The 16,125-nt window shown below is 39.1% G+C and overlaps 1 protein-coding gene across 2 annotated transcripts; it reads right to left on the bottom strand.

Annotated features, from left to right (window-relative positions):
* Positions 1-385: 385 nt before the first annotated feature.
* Positions 386-15,896, bottom strand: LOC108708084 (protein THEMIS2). 2 transcript variants are annotated; one of them, XM_041581917.1, is made up of 7 exons: positions 15,404-15,896; positions 11,908-12,048; positions 7,860-8,267; positions 6,281-7,329; positions 5,634-5,745; positions 1,786-1,865; positions 386-644 (listed from the first exon to the last, which is right to left on the bottom strand). In XM_041581917.1, exons 1-6 carry the CDS (start codon positions 15,498-15,500, stop codon positions 1,804-1,806), a joined length of 1,869 nt encoding a protein of 622 aa, XP_041437851.1. In that variant the 5' UTR covers positions 15,501-15,896; the 3' UTR covers positions 386-644; positions 1,786-1,803. The 2 variants fall into 2 exon arrangements, with proteins under 2 accessions (XP_041437851.1, XP_018101887.1); XM_018246398.2 differs by lacking the exon at positions 386-644 and adding an exon at positions 662-889 and having other exon boundaries at positions 15,404-15,895.
* Positions 15,897-16,125: the final 229 nt, after the last annotated feature.

Raw genomic sequence — 16,125 nt, 5'->3', positions numbered from 1 at the left:
AGTTAACAGCTCACTGTCAAACCAAAAGCTGACATACCTTGCCCGAGGCTGCCCACAGAAGTTTGATACTATATGGGGCTCCTGGCTGGCCCACAAAGATAACCCGGTCAATGTGTTTAGAATTGTGAATTGTTAAAATGCACTGCTTAAGACTGACAGCTTTGATACCATGTTCTGTTCCCTCTATTCTTGATCTCTGCTTCTCTCTCTCTTTTCTACTTTATCTTGGATTGAAAATTTAAAAATAAAAACTTAAAAAAAAAGATATATTGAATCATTCATGTGACACCCAACTGCTGCATGAAGACAATAAAAAGAAACTGATGCTGAGAGAGGAATAGTGAATATAAACTTGATTATTTCAGAAACAATGCAGAATTTTTCATTTATTGTTTTTAAAACGTTTCTTACTTCAGTATGAAGGAAGCTTATATAAAATTTTCTTTTTTTCGATAGCTCCCCTTTAACTAAACTAGCGTTAAACAGGTTGCTGAAGAATTGTGGAGCCCCATATGCCTGCCTGACCACAGTGCTGACTCATCCAACCCTGGTCTACTAATATCCTGTGCCTTCAACAGGAAGCTCCCCTTTTATGTCAGGCTGGGGCTTAACCGAGTCCATGACTGTCCCCTGTGATGGCAAATCTGTTGATGGAAAAATATTAATATTTACTTGTTTTATTAAAATATTGGTAGACCGGATGCTTCATAATACAAACAACTCATTCAAAAGCCCAAAGTCTGAAGCATTTTGAATAAAAGATCCCATAACTGTATTAGCATGATAAAAGTCTGATCTCGTATTTCCAGCCAGACCCACTGCTTCTTTAACTGAAGTCCAGGCTGAAGTTTGCCAGGAAGACAGACCTCCAAATGTACTGAAGGGGAACCTATATAAACAGATAAAAAAGATAAACTGATAAAAAAAACGCTTGTTAAATGTTTAAATGAAACATTCAGAATTCCCATGCCATATATGGCACAGCAAGTCTGCAAATAAACAGCCTGGGAAAGGTTTATTGTACAATTAACTTGGGAATCCAGAAGAATTTGTAGCAATTCAAATTTTCCTGTTTATTTCCCTGATAGGAAAGTCCCAAAGAATTGACATTTATCAAAGCAGGTATGCACTGAGCAGTCTCTTATTCATGTTCTACGGGTATTCATGAGAAGGATTCAGCAGACTTCGGGTACACAGTAAGATTTTCTGCTGGTAGAAAAATGGAAGCTGAAAAGGTTTATACAGACTGGACAGGAATGACGTTTGCCTGTGGATTTGAGTTTTCTGGTTGAAATCTGCCCCACACTGGATGCCATTTCTGTCTCTGCATTCACACATGGGAAGTAGCAGGGTGTTTTCTCCAGCAGATTTCTGCCATCCCAATATTAATATATTACTGACAACATTTTTTGACAAACGAACATTTATCAAAGCTGATACCTGTGTCTGTTTGTTGGAATGTGTTGACTGCTTTGAGCAGTTGAACCCCAAAGGGGCCATTTACTATAACCCTGAGCACTACTACTTAACAGCACTGAGCTTGATCACCCATCCCAATAGTTGCACCCAGATGCAAATTACACCAGGAAGCTGTCATCTCCCCTCGGTAAAAATGACAGAGCAGTGATAAATCATCCCATAACTTTTATTGCATCATACTATCTGTGCTATAAAAGCACATTCATAATGTGTAATTGAGATTATGGGCTTTTGAGAATAACTATAAACAGATTAACATTATAATAGAACAGCCAATTAAAGTTATAATAAAGTACAGGCATTTACCTTTCTGTTAGAAATGTCTTAATCTCTGATCTGCAGGTCCGTTGTGAACATTTTTTCTACTTCATAATTTGGGTCACTGTCTGTTTAAGTATAAAAAGTACACAAATTCAATCCTTAAAGGGCATGTAAAGGCAAAAAAATAAAATAAAATTTTTACTTTCTTTAATGAAAAAGAAACCTATCTCCAATATACTTTAATTAAAAAATGTGTACCGTTTTTATAAGAAACCTGACTGTATGCAGTGAAATTCTCCCTTCATTTACTGCTGTGGATAGGAATTGTCAGATGGTCCCTAACTGCTGAGCAGGGAAACAATCATACTTATGATTGTTTAACAAAGTTACAAGATGGTGACCCCCTGTAGCCAACTTTGAAAGCATAAATTATTTGTTTGATTAAGCTTGTGGTGCAGTAAGTTCTCAGTTCAGTCTCAGGGGAAGGCAGGAGTAGACACACTCAATCATTGTGAAGAGGGCTGTACTCACACAGACGCATGTGTGCGCAGAACACAGGTAAAATGCAACATGATGCGTCCCAACCTGTGTTTGGTGCTTACATGCGTCTGTGTGAGTACAGCCCCCTTCACAATGATTGAGTACATCTACTCCTGCGCTCCCCTGAGACTGAAAGGAAGAAAGTGCAACGCAGGTTATTCAAAAATGTAAGGCTGGATTGACTGGATGTCTAACATAATCAGGGAAATCTGTTAACTACAGATGTATAATATAAGTTCATGTAGTTTGCTTTCAGCCTTTGCAGTGATTAGGTACCATATGCACTGTGCATAATTAGACCATGTCATGTTTTTCATACATCAGGCCTAGATTGGGATTCAAAATAGATCCTAGTATGTAATGTACTCACAGTCCCTACCAAGCAGTCTGGTCCTGTACAATGTAGACTGCATAAGAGTTTGAGACACTAAAGGGCAGATTTATGACTGCTCCTGTCTCATTCCTTAGTTCACTGAAACTACACAAGTGGCTGAGAATGTAGTACCAGTACAGAATTTGGGACACTAGTGAATCAAGGTGCTTATTAGAACTACAGGCAGACCCCAGTTTACATTCGAGATAGGGTCTGTAGGTTTGTTCTTAAGTTGAATTTGTAGGTAAATTTAAACATATACATTTACTTATGCAACTTACACAGATGTCGGTCTTAACATAGTATTTATTTTTACCTTTCTGTGCTCTGCAGTAGACTACACATGCCAGAGGGGATTGGGGCAGGTGGTTTATTAAAGCTAAATGCTAATATAAGTCAAGCAAACCACAGCACAGTTTGTAAGTGTGAGTTGTATGTAAGTGGAGTGTATGTAACTCAAGGAATCCCTGTATATGCCCACAACAGTGCCAGGAATTATATTAACAAGGTACAGCTGGATGCAGAACTACAACTCGTAACAGTGCCAGGAATTGTATTAGCAAACCCCAGCTCTTTGCTTGCAAGTAAAACTGGATGGTGAACTACAACTCACAACAGTGCTAGGAATTGTATAAGCAAACCCCAGCTCCTTGCTTGTGAGTATAGCTTGATGAAGAACATTAACAGTAGTGCCAGAGAGAGGGAATGTACTGCATCCGAGATGAATGGGCAGACAGGCCAGTTTATACACAAGGGAGTCAGGAGCACAGTCGGATCTAGTGGATCATAAACAAGAGGGGAAATAATAGTAGAGTACCAGCGATTAAGAAAGAGGAGGCAGAAACTAGAACAGAGCCAAATTGTAACCAATAATCTAGACCAGGGGTCCCCAACCTTTTTTACCCATGAGCCACATTCAAATATAAAAAGAGTTGGGGAACAACAAAAGCAATAAAAAAGCTCCATGGGATGCCAAATAAGGGCTGTGATTGGTAGTCCCTATGTGGATGGGGTGCATATATGAGGCTCTGTTTGGCAGTACAACTGGTTTTATGCAACCAAAACTTGCCTCCAAGCCCGGAATTCAAAAATAAGCACCTGCTTTGAGGCCACTGGGAGCAACATGTTGTTCCCAAGGATCAACACAAATCAAAAATCGGACAGTCCATGGTCAAACACTAACTTATTGCTGGAACTGACTTTCCTAATAAGCTTTCCACAACACCCCACTTCAGCACACAAAACCTGTTTGCATAGGCAACGAGTGAACAGAGGCAAGGTCTCTAAAAAGCCTCCCCCAGCAGCTGATTGGTGGAAAGTTTCAGGTATTACTAAACTGGAAATGTGCTTAGATATGATGAATGTGCTTCAAAAACTCCAAGTGCCATGCAGGTTGGGAACCCCGCTATACTGCTAAAGCACACAACTGAAATCTGGAAAGTTTCCTTCAATACCGGACAGGTGGAAGCCTTAAAGGGGTTGTTCACCTTCAAATGAACTTTTAGTATGATGTAAAGTATTCTGAGACAATTTGCAATTGTTTTCTTTTTTTATTTGTGGTTTTTGCATTATTTCACTTTTTATTCAGCAGCTCTCCAGTTTGCAATTTCAGCAATCCGTTGCTAGGGTCCAAATTACCGTAGCAACCGTGCATTGATATGATGGAAAATATGACTGGAATATGAATAGGAGAGGCCTGAATAGAAAGCTGAGTAATAAAAAAGTAGCAATAACTGTACATTTGTAGCCTTACAGAATATTTGTTTTAGTTGGGGTAAATGACCTCAATTTGAAATCCGGAAACTGTTAGAAGAAGGCAAATAATTCTTTTAATATTTAATTAATAATTTTTTGGGCAGGAAAGTGGCTTGGCCCAAATGGAAGCATTTTTTCACCCATTTTTGATCCTTATGGATTTGAAAATACATGTTCATGGAGCAGTAATTTTCTTTAGTGGCCGATACTTCTTTGGTTTTTTTTTGCAGTGAAATGTCCTGAAACTTAGGCAGCTCTGTCTGCACAAGTACTGATGACATTCAGCATTTAGTTACCCAATGGTGCTAGTTCAATTAGTGGATGGGAATAAAATACTGGTGACTCCACCAATATCATCCAATATCATAAGAATACTAACTAGACACAAATAAAAAAACAATCCATTCCAACAGATTTAAAACAAATGTCCAGTCCGCTGAGAAGCCCTGCATATAATGAGCGTCTCTTTATCTCAAATTCTAACAAAGGCTGCAGCTTTGAGTGGTTGGATTGGATATTAAGAATGCTTTTCAGTGGACTGAGATAGAAAACAACACATTTTGAAACAATACATGGATTAATATGCTCCCAGTTTGGTTAAGGGTGGCAGCCAATATCAGCCTATGTATGGTCAGCTTTGCTCTCATTTCCTAAAGTAAATCTAAGGGCAGAGACACGCACAGATTCAGGGAGATTTAGGGCAGAGACACACGCTCAGATTCAGGAAGATTTAGTTGCCCGGCGATAAATTGCCTCTTCTTCGGGTCACTAATCTCCCGCCGGCTACATTCTAAATCTCCAGGGGGATGGCACTCGGAACGCTTTGTTTTCTGAAGTTGCCCAAAGTCACCTTGTGAGGCAACTTCGCGTAACTTCGGAAAACAAAGTGCACCATTTGCCATCCCACGGGTGATTTACATTCTAGCTGGCGATAGGCAGTTCGGGGAGATTACTCGCCCCGAGCAAAAGGAGATTTGTCACCAGGCAACTAAATCTCCCCGAATCTGAGCGTGCGTCTCTGCCCTTACAATATATTAAGTATGCCCCTGTCACAATAAACAAAAGGTTGCATCAGGTTGCTTGGCATGCTTAAAGGGGTATGAAGTAACGTTGGCAAATCATTTCTGGTTGACTAAACAATATTAACCATTTCGAGATTTGCTTTTATTATTTGATATGTACTGGTCCAGTGGAAAATAAATGCGTATTTAATATGCCAACATACCCTCATGACTGACACTTTTACGAGGCAGAGGAGAATATGCATTGACATTCGGTGATCTGTAAGGCTCTGTGGTATGTTTTTCTCTTGATGAAGCGTGCAGTCGATCTGGGCTCTTATTGAAAGACAAGAAAATATAAATCACCATTGTCAACAATATCAATATTCTGTAGAAGATTATGTGAAATGTTGCAATATAAGAAGCTGGTAGATGGAGTTGGTGTGATTTAGGACACTACTGTTATCAAAATAACAACTGTTATATGGATATTTGAAAAGTAAAAGGATTAACTAAAGAGATTAGTGAAGCCGTAAGGAAACGTAAAATGGGGTATGGAGAGATTATATGCAGTGTTAGACCCAAACTAGCAATATGAATGAATAATTGGGCCTGAGGGGAGTGTTTGGGTCTCAGTGTACTTGAAATGTCAAGGGGTTATAGGGAGGGGTATACTGGAGAGTAAAGCTGGCATGCTGATGTAGTGGATTACATTGCTTCCTTATAGCACTGGGGTCCTAGCATTGATTCCAGCCAAGGCAATATCTGTAAGGAGTTTATATGTTCATCCTTGCCTGCATGGGTTTCCTTCAGAGATCTGGATCGTTATTGTGTTTGAACATTATTAAAAAAAAACTCAATTCAAAGCTACCTTACTGTCTTTGCATATTGGTCTTTTTCCTTTCATAGGTTTGTTAGAACTATCAGCCTTGACCTGTCTTTTGGGGGGTCTTGGTGGAGGAAGTTCATTACTTGGTAGATCCTTCCTAAGACTATAATAATACCATTCTGTCAGCTCCTCTAAAGGTGTGAACATTGTCCCTGTCTCTGGAACTGGGTCTTTGAGGAAAATCACAGAAAAATCTCTCCACTTAATTGGAATTTGAAAACACACAGATGGATTATCCAGAAAACTGGCCAACAAAACGGGTTCTTCAATTAGCTCCTCTAGCCTAATGGAGGCAAATGAGGTAAGAGGATCACTCGGCAACGATGGATCTTTTTTTACAACCTTGATCTCACAGGGAAGTGTAAATTTCTGCATTATATTGCTGATACTATATTTTTTGTTGTCCTTAACTTCCTCAACAAAACGTCCTTCAAGATACAAAGGCAGCATAATTTCCTCTGATTCTTCTTCTTCGTCATCTGCAGAGTCTTTTTCACAGACTAGAACATCTGTTTCTTTACAGTCCAAACTGTCTGATACTTTGATTTTAGCATGACGTAGGATTTTAATGTGGTCCCCAATGCAAAGGGAAGGAAAACAGTCTTCAATACTATCACAGTCTTGGGTTACAACAACATTCAGCTTTACTCCCGCCATCAGTTTTGTCCAGAGATCATAAACTGTTGTAAATTCCCTTGGCCGTTGACGCGCCTTTCCTTCGTATCCAGTATGGATATAGAAGAACCTAGATAGTTTACCCTTAGCAGCTGTAGCCAGGGCTTTTCTAGAAAGTTCCTTCCTGTGGATAATGATCTTTTGTCCTTTTCTGAGACCAGACAATAAGTCATTTTTAATTGTATGACCACAATCCAAACATTCCACTATTTCTGCGACAACTGGAAACTTCTCTTCACACTGTGAAACTTCTGCCAAGGAGTACGGCTTGATAAACTCAATATCCCTACATTGATCAGTAATGTCTATTACTTCCACTTCTAGGCTTGAAGGCATTTTCACAATATCTTTTCTCACTATTTTGGAAAAAAAAAAAACGAAGCAGTAGTATAAATTTCACAATCGTGTGTATATAATATTGAACATTATGATTGTGCCAGATTTTGTGATGTAAAAGGAAATCAAATATTTAAAACATGGTCAACTTTCTTTACAACTTCTAGGACTTAAAGCAAATAGGAAAGAATAAAGTGTATAATTGTCACTTGTGTAAGCTGAGGTTTTACTCATAGACTACAAGAGAGAACCTTAGAGTAGTACCTCTAGTCTTCTGCGAATCCTGGTGCTCAGTAAGGCAGTATGGTTGCTCCCAATAATAAATGTATTATAAAAACTAGAATTGATCTGTGCATGCAATTCCACTTAGACTACTTATTTTTGGGAACCATGCATAACACAGACACAAGGAAAAGTTAATATTGCTAATCATATAAAATGACAGAGGTTATAGGTGATAAAAGGTGACATATATTTATATTTAGAAAAATTAATAGAAGCAGACAGTACATGTAGCCATTGATGATGATAGATTTATCTGCTCACTTACTGTGCATAATTGTTTTGATCTCATAAACAGGACTGAGCTTGTAGGGTCCATTTGCAATGCTACTGCAGGAGTAGCTACGTTTCAGCAGAGCTGGGGACTGCAAGATCTGCTCCAATGTGTACAACTCCTTATTATCACACTCGTAAAACTGTCCAACTGTCCTGATAGGGATTTTAATGCAGGCTTCACTGGGATCCTCCCAAACCTGACAAATTGCAAAGCTGGTGGGGTTAAAATTGTCAGGAGACACATACTTAATTTGACCCTGTTTATTAATGACTCGATCTTCTAAAATAATGTCTGTTGCAGATGCAAACCAGAAAGGATGGGTGAGGTCACCATAAAGCTCTTGCTTCAGCTCCCCAAGGCTGTTGTATTTGCCACTGTCAATCACAATCTGAAAAATATCTGAGAAAAGCATAAAGTTATTAGAACAGGGTTAACACCCAAGACAGGAGGACCTTGCCATAATTATAATAATAATGTGAACAGTGGAGGTAATATAGTGGGTTACTATAGAGCACAGATGAATGTCCTTTCTGCTTTAAAGGAGAACTAAAACAAAAAAAAAACCTCAAAAAGTTTTACATAATGTTTTGGCAACCACAGCCAGTTAGCAGGGAAGATCTGTGCCTTTGAAATGCCCCAGTAGATCTCCATCTTTTTTTCTGTTAGTTCACAGCACCTACTCTGGACTGCCTTCAGTTACCTGGGCTTAGGGACCAACTCACAATATATTCACTGTATGCAGTGAAATTCTCCCTTCATTTACTGCTGTGGATAGGAATTGTCAGATGGTCCCTAACTGCTGAGCAGGGAAACAGTCATACTCATGAACAGCAGGGGGAGCCCCCGCCTTACTTCCCAGCCATGCAGAACTAAAGCAGCTTTGTATATGATGATCCCTAAGCAGCCCAGACCACACTGAGCATGTGCACAGTCTTAGTCTTGCAAAGATGTTTAACAAAGTTACAAGATGGTGACCCTCTGTAGCCAACTTTGAAAGCATGAATTATATGTTTGATTAGGCTTGTGGTGCAGTAAGTTCATGTTTATATTTAGTATACAAAATACAGCATTTCTAGCCTTATTCTATTTTAGACTTTACATGCCCTTTAATTCAGATTGCATGGCAGTTCGATGCAATCTGCATCAAAATTTCATCATCAGCCCCGTAGAATCATTGACAGATGAATCTTCTTTTTGATGATTTGCAGCCCCCGCTAAGCTTAGCTGCCCAGAACACACTGAGCATGTGCAGTGTCACTGACACTCCTAAGAGTGCTCCTTTGCACTAAATTATTACTGTCATAGAGCTGTTTGTTGATGCTTTAGTGTTGTGCAGTAAGTTGAGTAGATATAATATAGCAATATATCTGTAAGACATATCAAAACACTTACAGTACATCGATATAAAAATATGTATACACATACCTATACTAAACTTCCCTTACCATGAAGAACCATGTTCCAAAGTCTAAAGGGGTGCTCAAGTCTAAAGGGGTGGCCTCTTGTCTTGTTCTTGATTTTGTTAAAGAAAATTCCCCCCACAGTAGAGGGCACTGTAATGTCCCCTAACGTAAACAGTAATTGTGTCCCCTCTCAAGACATTCCTCATAGTTTAAATATTACTCTGTTTAGGAGTAAAAGCTCCAATTTGCATAACTGAAAAAGGGGGTGATGCTTAAATGAGCATAGGTGGAGTTTGGGGCAGATTAGAGACATTTCTGCCTTTGACTGGGCAAAAGATGGGGTGCGAGTTGTGGTCTGTAATGTCCTGATTTTCCAGTTGGGAATCTTACAGATGGTTCAAATAGTAAAATATAACTCTGTGATTTCTTGATCTATCTCACTACTGGTATAATAAGTATGAGCTGATTAAATCTATTTTATAACTGTGTGGTAAGCCAAACATTCATATTTAATATCACTGCCATATAAACAAATGCTGTTGCAATGACAAACGATAAAGATGATTATTGTTATTCTTTATTTGTATAATGGAAACATGTATACACTGTTCCTTGTTTACATTACCTCCGACCAGAGGAGTACCCAGATGTTACTGGGTCCCACAGCAACATTGATAAAATGACTAAATCTACCCAGATATATTGAAGTTGCTAATTAATTAGGGCCTTACTGAGCCTTCTACACTTCTGGGCCCCCCGGCAACCACAGGGTTTGCTTCCTCTGTAGTTATGCCTTTGTCCCCTACCCCAGTAGTGTCATGCCGTTCCTAATAAGGGCTGCAGTAGATGGCTTGGCAATGAAATTATTAATTTTCACCGTTGGTCAGGTAATTAGCCTGAAGCTGAGTGCAACGTTCCTGCTGCTGCTCAAACGGGATGTGGACACACACCAGAGTTTTCTATGACTGAGAGAGGAGGAGCTGCTGTACCTCCTGTGGCGCCATAGTCTTTGTGAGAAGGTTGGTGTGGACAGTGGTTTCCTGTTCAAAGTGTGGTGAAGTGGCAGGAGATGCTTCCTATTGTGAAGGGGGGAGAGAAGAAGAGAATGCTCTGTCTGTGAGCTGTATATTGAAGCTAAAGGCTGCAAGTTGGTTCTGTTTGAACTAAAGATGGACTGACAATTCTGCTAAAGGCTCTGTGGGTTCCTAGAATACCAAGTGAATCCTGTGTTCAGCCGAGAGCTGCAAGTGAAAAGAAGATGTCCACAGATGTGTGGACATTGTACCTACACTCATTAAACCCACCAAAGTGTGTAGATACAACTAGTCTTTGTAGGGTAGGGGTGTAGAGGGTCCAGTGGGGCCCTAATTAAAGAGACATGTCAATATATCTTGGGATAATAGTTCAATTTACCAATTGTTTGGGGCCCTAAATGGAATTTGCTCTGGGGCCCAATAACATCTAGCTATGCCACTGATATCTTCCTAGGAATACTTCATGGCAGTTTATGCTTTGCACATACAAAGACCCGAAAGAGTTCTGGGCATGTGCTGAGCTATGAGCTGGCATGGAATATCCCTGGGAAGATGCCAGCCACCCACCCTGCTAAAAAGTACCACAGGTATGAGGTAAGCATATAAAATCAATGGGGGGGGATAAATTAGCACCCTCCAGTGATTCCATGTTTCCATATACTTATCTATATTTTATCCCCGCAATTGACTCACCCTGTTTCATGACTGGTTTATAAAAAAATAATTGATAATCTAGCAATGATGAGAAATGGCAGCATAGCATAAGTCCTACAAGTAATGGAGGGCAACCAGCAGTTATGTTAATTTTTGTCTGACAAAATGTACTATTCTAAGAGCTACCATGGAAATAAACTTCTATTTTAGAAGCCACAGATTAGGGCAGCCATCAAAAAGCCACTAGTCCTCTAGACCAAGTACAAGTAGGAAATCTGGGGCAAATATGTTACTAAGTCATTTTCAGATTGTAAGGTCTTTTATACAGGTTCCTCTTTAACTCTGTATTGGTTATTGTTTAGTATGTATTCCTGTATGTTTCAAGTCCCAAGGAATTATGGTGTTCCATATACTGTATGTGTACCTCATCTGATGCTCTGCCTCAGAGGTTACACAAGTAAAGACAGTAAAAAAAACATGAATAGGTCTTGCATCTAATACATAGTAAAAGTAGCAGATTTGGCTCATTCGTCTAGATTTTTATACACAACCAAGGCAACATTCTACCATCACTGGTAAAGTTATGGCTTTCAGACTTTTTTTGGCTCAATCTCTCATTTAAAGTTCAGATGTTGGCCATTATAACATATATGAAAACATTGCTGTTATAAAACATTTGGCCTTAGTTTCCATTATGGCAGCAAACAGGTGTTTACTCAAATTTTTACTTACACAATTTTCATGACCCAACAGGATAAAATCAAGATATAAAACAATGCGCTGCTGGAACAAATAAGGAAACTGAGTGGAGGGTGTTAATTTTATAGGGCTAATTAGTGTCAGGTAGCTTTTTACTTACTAAAACATCCTTACTTAAATCTGGTATATACAGTATCATTAGCCCTTCTACATTAGTGAGTTATTACTGCAAACAGGTTGTCAGTTTACCTTTAAAGTTGCTGGGCAGTTCGAAGCACTTTCCCATATTCAGATCAACGCAAGATATGAATTTAAACTCCTTTTCAAGAACTTTTACCAGGTCACCAGTAGATAAACAACATTCTGATCCTTTGATATCATAGATTGAGCCTGAAAATAATGTCAAAGAAAAAAGTTATAAAATGGAACACCGTTCATTACATTTATTTTTTTTCCTGTGATCTGCATCCTGTGCTGAATTGAAAATCCATTGCACATCAAATATAAAAATGGATGGGGCAGTAAGGGCCATAATTGATGCTCAAACATTATAGCTTGGTACATTCAGTACTGTAAACAGGGCTGCCATCAGGGGGGACAGTTTCCCTGGGCTCGGCAGAATTTAGGTTTAATCGGGGGCCTGGATGTGCTGTACTTTCCCGGATTAACCATGACCCCCTTAAAAGCGTGGACGTCACTGAAAATCTGAAGCTGAACACCTAAAGCAGCGAATGGACCCGAAGCCAGGAATGGACCAAAACAAACCAGCCAATTTATGGCAAATCAGGTTATAAAGTGTAAAACCTTTGGGCCACCAGTGATGATGGGTTGACTATAGAAAGAAAAGTTGTGGGTAATCGGTTAAGGGAGCATCCACCCCAACATAAACAACACATTGTCAGGAAGCAGGATGGCCCCTCAACCTACTGTATAATTTCTTGATGCGTGTATCTTAGGCATTTATCTCATGGGCATATGTGAGTACCGCAGTCCCTGAGAAAATCGTGGTGATCAAAATGCCAAACCAGATAAAAGCTGCATCACATTCACATGAAAACCTGCTGTCTATGACAGATGCATTTTTCATTCAAGTGACTAGGAAGAGGCTCTCTAGTGGGGCTGGGCATGTGCCATAAGCCTAAAACTGCAAGTTGAGCATATATTCATAAAAGCTTAATGTACCTCTTCTTCTTACAGGGCTTGTTCACCTTCCAAACACTTTTTGCAGTTTAATTGTTTTCAGATTGTTCCCCAGAAATAAAGACTTTTTTCAAATACTATACTTTCCATTATTTATTTTTTACGTTTAAAGTTTAATGTCACTGTCTTTGGTGTTTCAGTCTGGCAGCTCAGTAATTCAGGTGCAGACTCTAAACGGTTTCAATTTTGCAACATTTAGTTGATACATTTCTTAGCAAGTATTGTATTAACTCTAACAGCTGCCTGTAATGAAACTCAGGGATTCTGCTCAGCAGGGACAAAGATATAGTGAATAAAGTACCCCCTCTTGTAAAATATAGGGATATTATAAGTTACCGAGGAGTTTCATGACCATATAAAAGCACGAGGCCGAAGGCCGAGTGTTTTTATACAGGTCATGGAACTCCGAGGTAACTTCTAATATCCTCATATTTTACAACTGGGGGTACTTTATTTATTATAATACACAAATTTTAGTGAGTCATGTGACAGAAATGACATCACTACTCACCGTTTATAACTGATGACATCACTACTCACCGTTTATAAGGATATAATTTACAAGATATTCATGGCTTTTGTGTATTATAAGATATATATCTAACTAAATAAATCAATTTAGAACAGTTTACAGCAGGGATCCCCAACCTTTAGAACTCGTGAGCAACGTTCAGAAGTAAAAGGAGTTGGGGAGCAACACAAGCATGAACAATGTTCCTGGGATGCCAAATAAAGGCTGTGATTGGCCATTTAGTAGACCCTATGTGGCTTGGCAACCTACATTGAGGGTCTGTTTGGCAGTGCACCTGGTTTTGATGCAACTAAAACTTGCCTCCAAGCCAGGAATTCAAAATAAGCACCTGCTCTGAGGCCACTGGGAGCAACATCCAAGGGGTTGGAAAGCAACATGTTGCTCACGGGCTACTGGTTGGGGATCACTGGTTTACAGGGTCGGCGACCCCCCCTTCCCGGAGCTGCTTTAGAAAGTGAATTATGACACTTTACACTTGAATATTAGAAAAACGATCACACATAAAAAATAGAAAGTAATTTGAAAAAGTCATTATTTCAGGTGAACTATCTGAAAACAACTAGGTGTTTGAAGTTTAACAACCCCTTTAATTAACATTCACCATTTCTGACATAAGGCAAAGTAAAAAAAAACTCATGTTACAGTTTTCCTGGAATAGCAAAAAAAAAAAAAAAAAGCCATCCTTAGTTTCTTTAAAAGCCAAATTGCAGCTTTCTAAGTAGAGTTTCAGTTCTTCTAGTGTAGAGAGATTTGTACTCTCTGCACTAGTGATTCCTGCCCCCCATCGCCCTAGATTGTGTGCACCAGTTAAGCATGGATGGTGGCACAATTTGCTCAGCAAGCCAGTGCTTCACAACATACAGCAGGAACCTGCAGGCTGGAGCTCAGCTCTGCAGCGCTGAGTTCAGGGATAATTTACAAAAAGAAGGCAGGGTGCAAAGTGCAAAACACAGGTGCATTAAGTACTGCACTTTTCTACATTTTTGCAGGTCTTAATAAGCACTAAAGGGCACACTTTTGCACCCTATTGTGCTCTAGCACTTATTTCCAAGGTCATAGTAAATGACCACTTGCCTGTTTTCTCTATTTTTGGCAATGGGTTTGCTCTTACACTTCATATACATGCAGCCAGGCTTCACATTCTAATTGCCTAATTATTAATTGAACTTGAATATTCTACACTAACAGCAGCCATGAACTATCCCAGCAGGAATCTGGGAGTTGTAGTTCAATAAATATTAAGGAAAATATTCAAGAAAATATTCAAGAAATATTAAGGGGTTTATTTATCAAAGGTCGAGTTTGTGAGGTTTTTTTTCTACCTGGAATAAACTCATAACTCGAATGCTTGCTTATTTATGAAGAAGCTCGAATGTAAAAAACTGGAATACCTCAAATTTATTAAGTTTATATGCTAAAAAACCTTGAATACCTTTATCGAGTTTTTGAGTGCAAACCAGCGTACAGAAAAATTAAAAATCATGAAGGCAAAAAACATCTTCAAATGGTGACCTACATGACCTTGACAGTTTTTATCTGGAATATTTTCGGATTCGGCCTTTTAGCAGCTTTGGGGCATAATAATTCTTTGTGTGTTTTTTAGAGAAACTACCCTAAAAAAAAAAACACAACTCAACCTTTAATGAATAAACCCCAAAGACTTTACATGTATTTATTGCATGTCTCCTGGGGCAAGCACCCTGCAGTGCTCAGGCTACTGGGGAACCATGCATCATTAGCAAGTATTTCTACTCTGTACAAAAGAAGTTTATATACATCAAACATGCAGATTACATACAAATATTGATGGTCATGCTCATTGGAACATACAATGTATTTGTCTTATTTACTATTATTTATGTTACGTGTTGTCCAGCATTGACCCTATAAGATGTATTTATTCTTGTTGCAGATATTGTAACTGACTATGCAGCTTGTCCTGTATACACAGTATCTAGTCTGATACACACACATTACTCATTACCTTTTGAAAAAGGGATAGCATGAACTTACTCTGAAGGTAGACCCCTGAGGCGACCTGTATAACCCTTGGCAGGGAGGCAGCGGGCACAGACGCAATATAATCTTGCAGAGAGACAGAATCCTCCATTGTGGAGCCTCAGGAATCCAGTCGCTACTAAATGTGACATTAATATGCTTACTAATTTTTTGGGTTGGTCTAGAGGTTTATTTCCCCTTTTTCACTTCTCAGAATGTGACTAAATAACAGCAAAGGAGGAACCAGACAGAGCAGAATAGTTAGTGGCAGAATGTTAATGGCCTAATTTTTTCTATCAATGTTAACTCCTCCCAATTGGTCTTCCGATTCTCTGAGATAATTGCAACCTTGTTTGTATGTTTGACTCTGTAACTGCTCCCCTGGAAAGCCTCACTTTGCTACATTTTGTGTAATTCATCTCCAAATCTGAACTAAGAAAGTAACGTTTTCATTGTGAAATGGCATATTCCCCTTAACTGTTGCAGCAGCCAATAGATTTGTACCACCCAAACACTAAATTCATCCCATGGCTCTCGCACTTCAGGACACAAAGGGCAGGCTATCACTTAAAACAAAATCTTTATTGGACCCATTAAAAATCATGCCTGATGCGTTTTGTGCTTCTTGCACTTAGTCATAGGCATACCCAAACACAAAGGGTAGAGGCAGAATGAAGAATATGAATATCCACTAATTGCTGGGTCCAGTCAAGTTGCAGGCATGTATAGCTCAAATA

The sequence above is a fragment of the Xenopus laevis genome, chromosome 2L (genome assembly GCF_017654675.1).
Source record: "Xenopus laevis strain J_2021 chromosome 2L, Xenopus_laevis_v10.1, whole genome shotgun sequence".
NCBI classification, from domain to species: domain Eukaryota; kingdom Metazoa; phylum Chordata; class Amphibia; order Anura; family Pipidae; genus Xenopus; species Xenopus laevis.
Note: the sequence above shows the minus strand (reverse complement) of the source record. Positions and strands in the feature narration are given on the sequence as shown.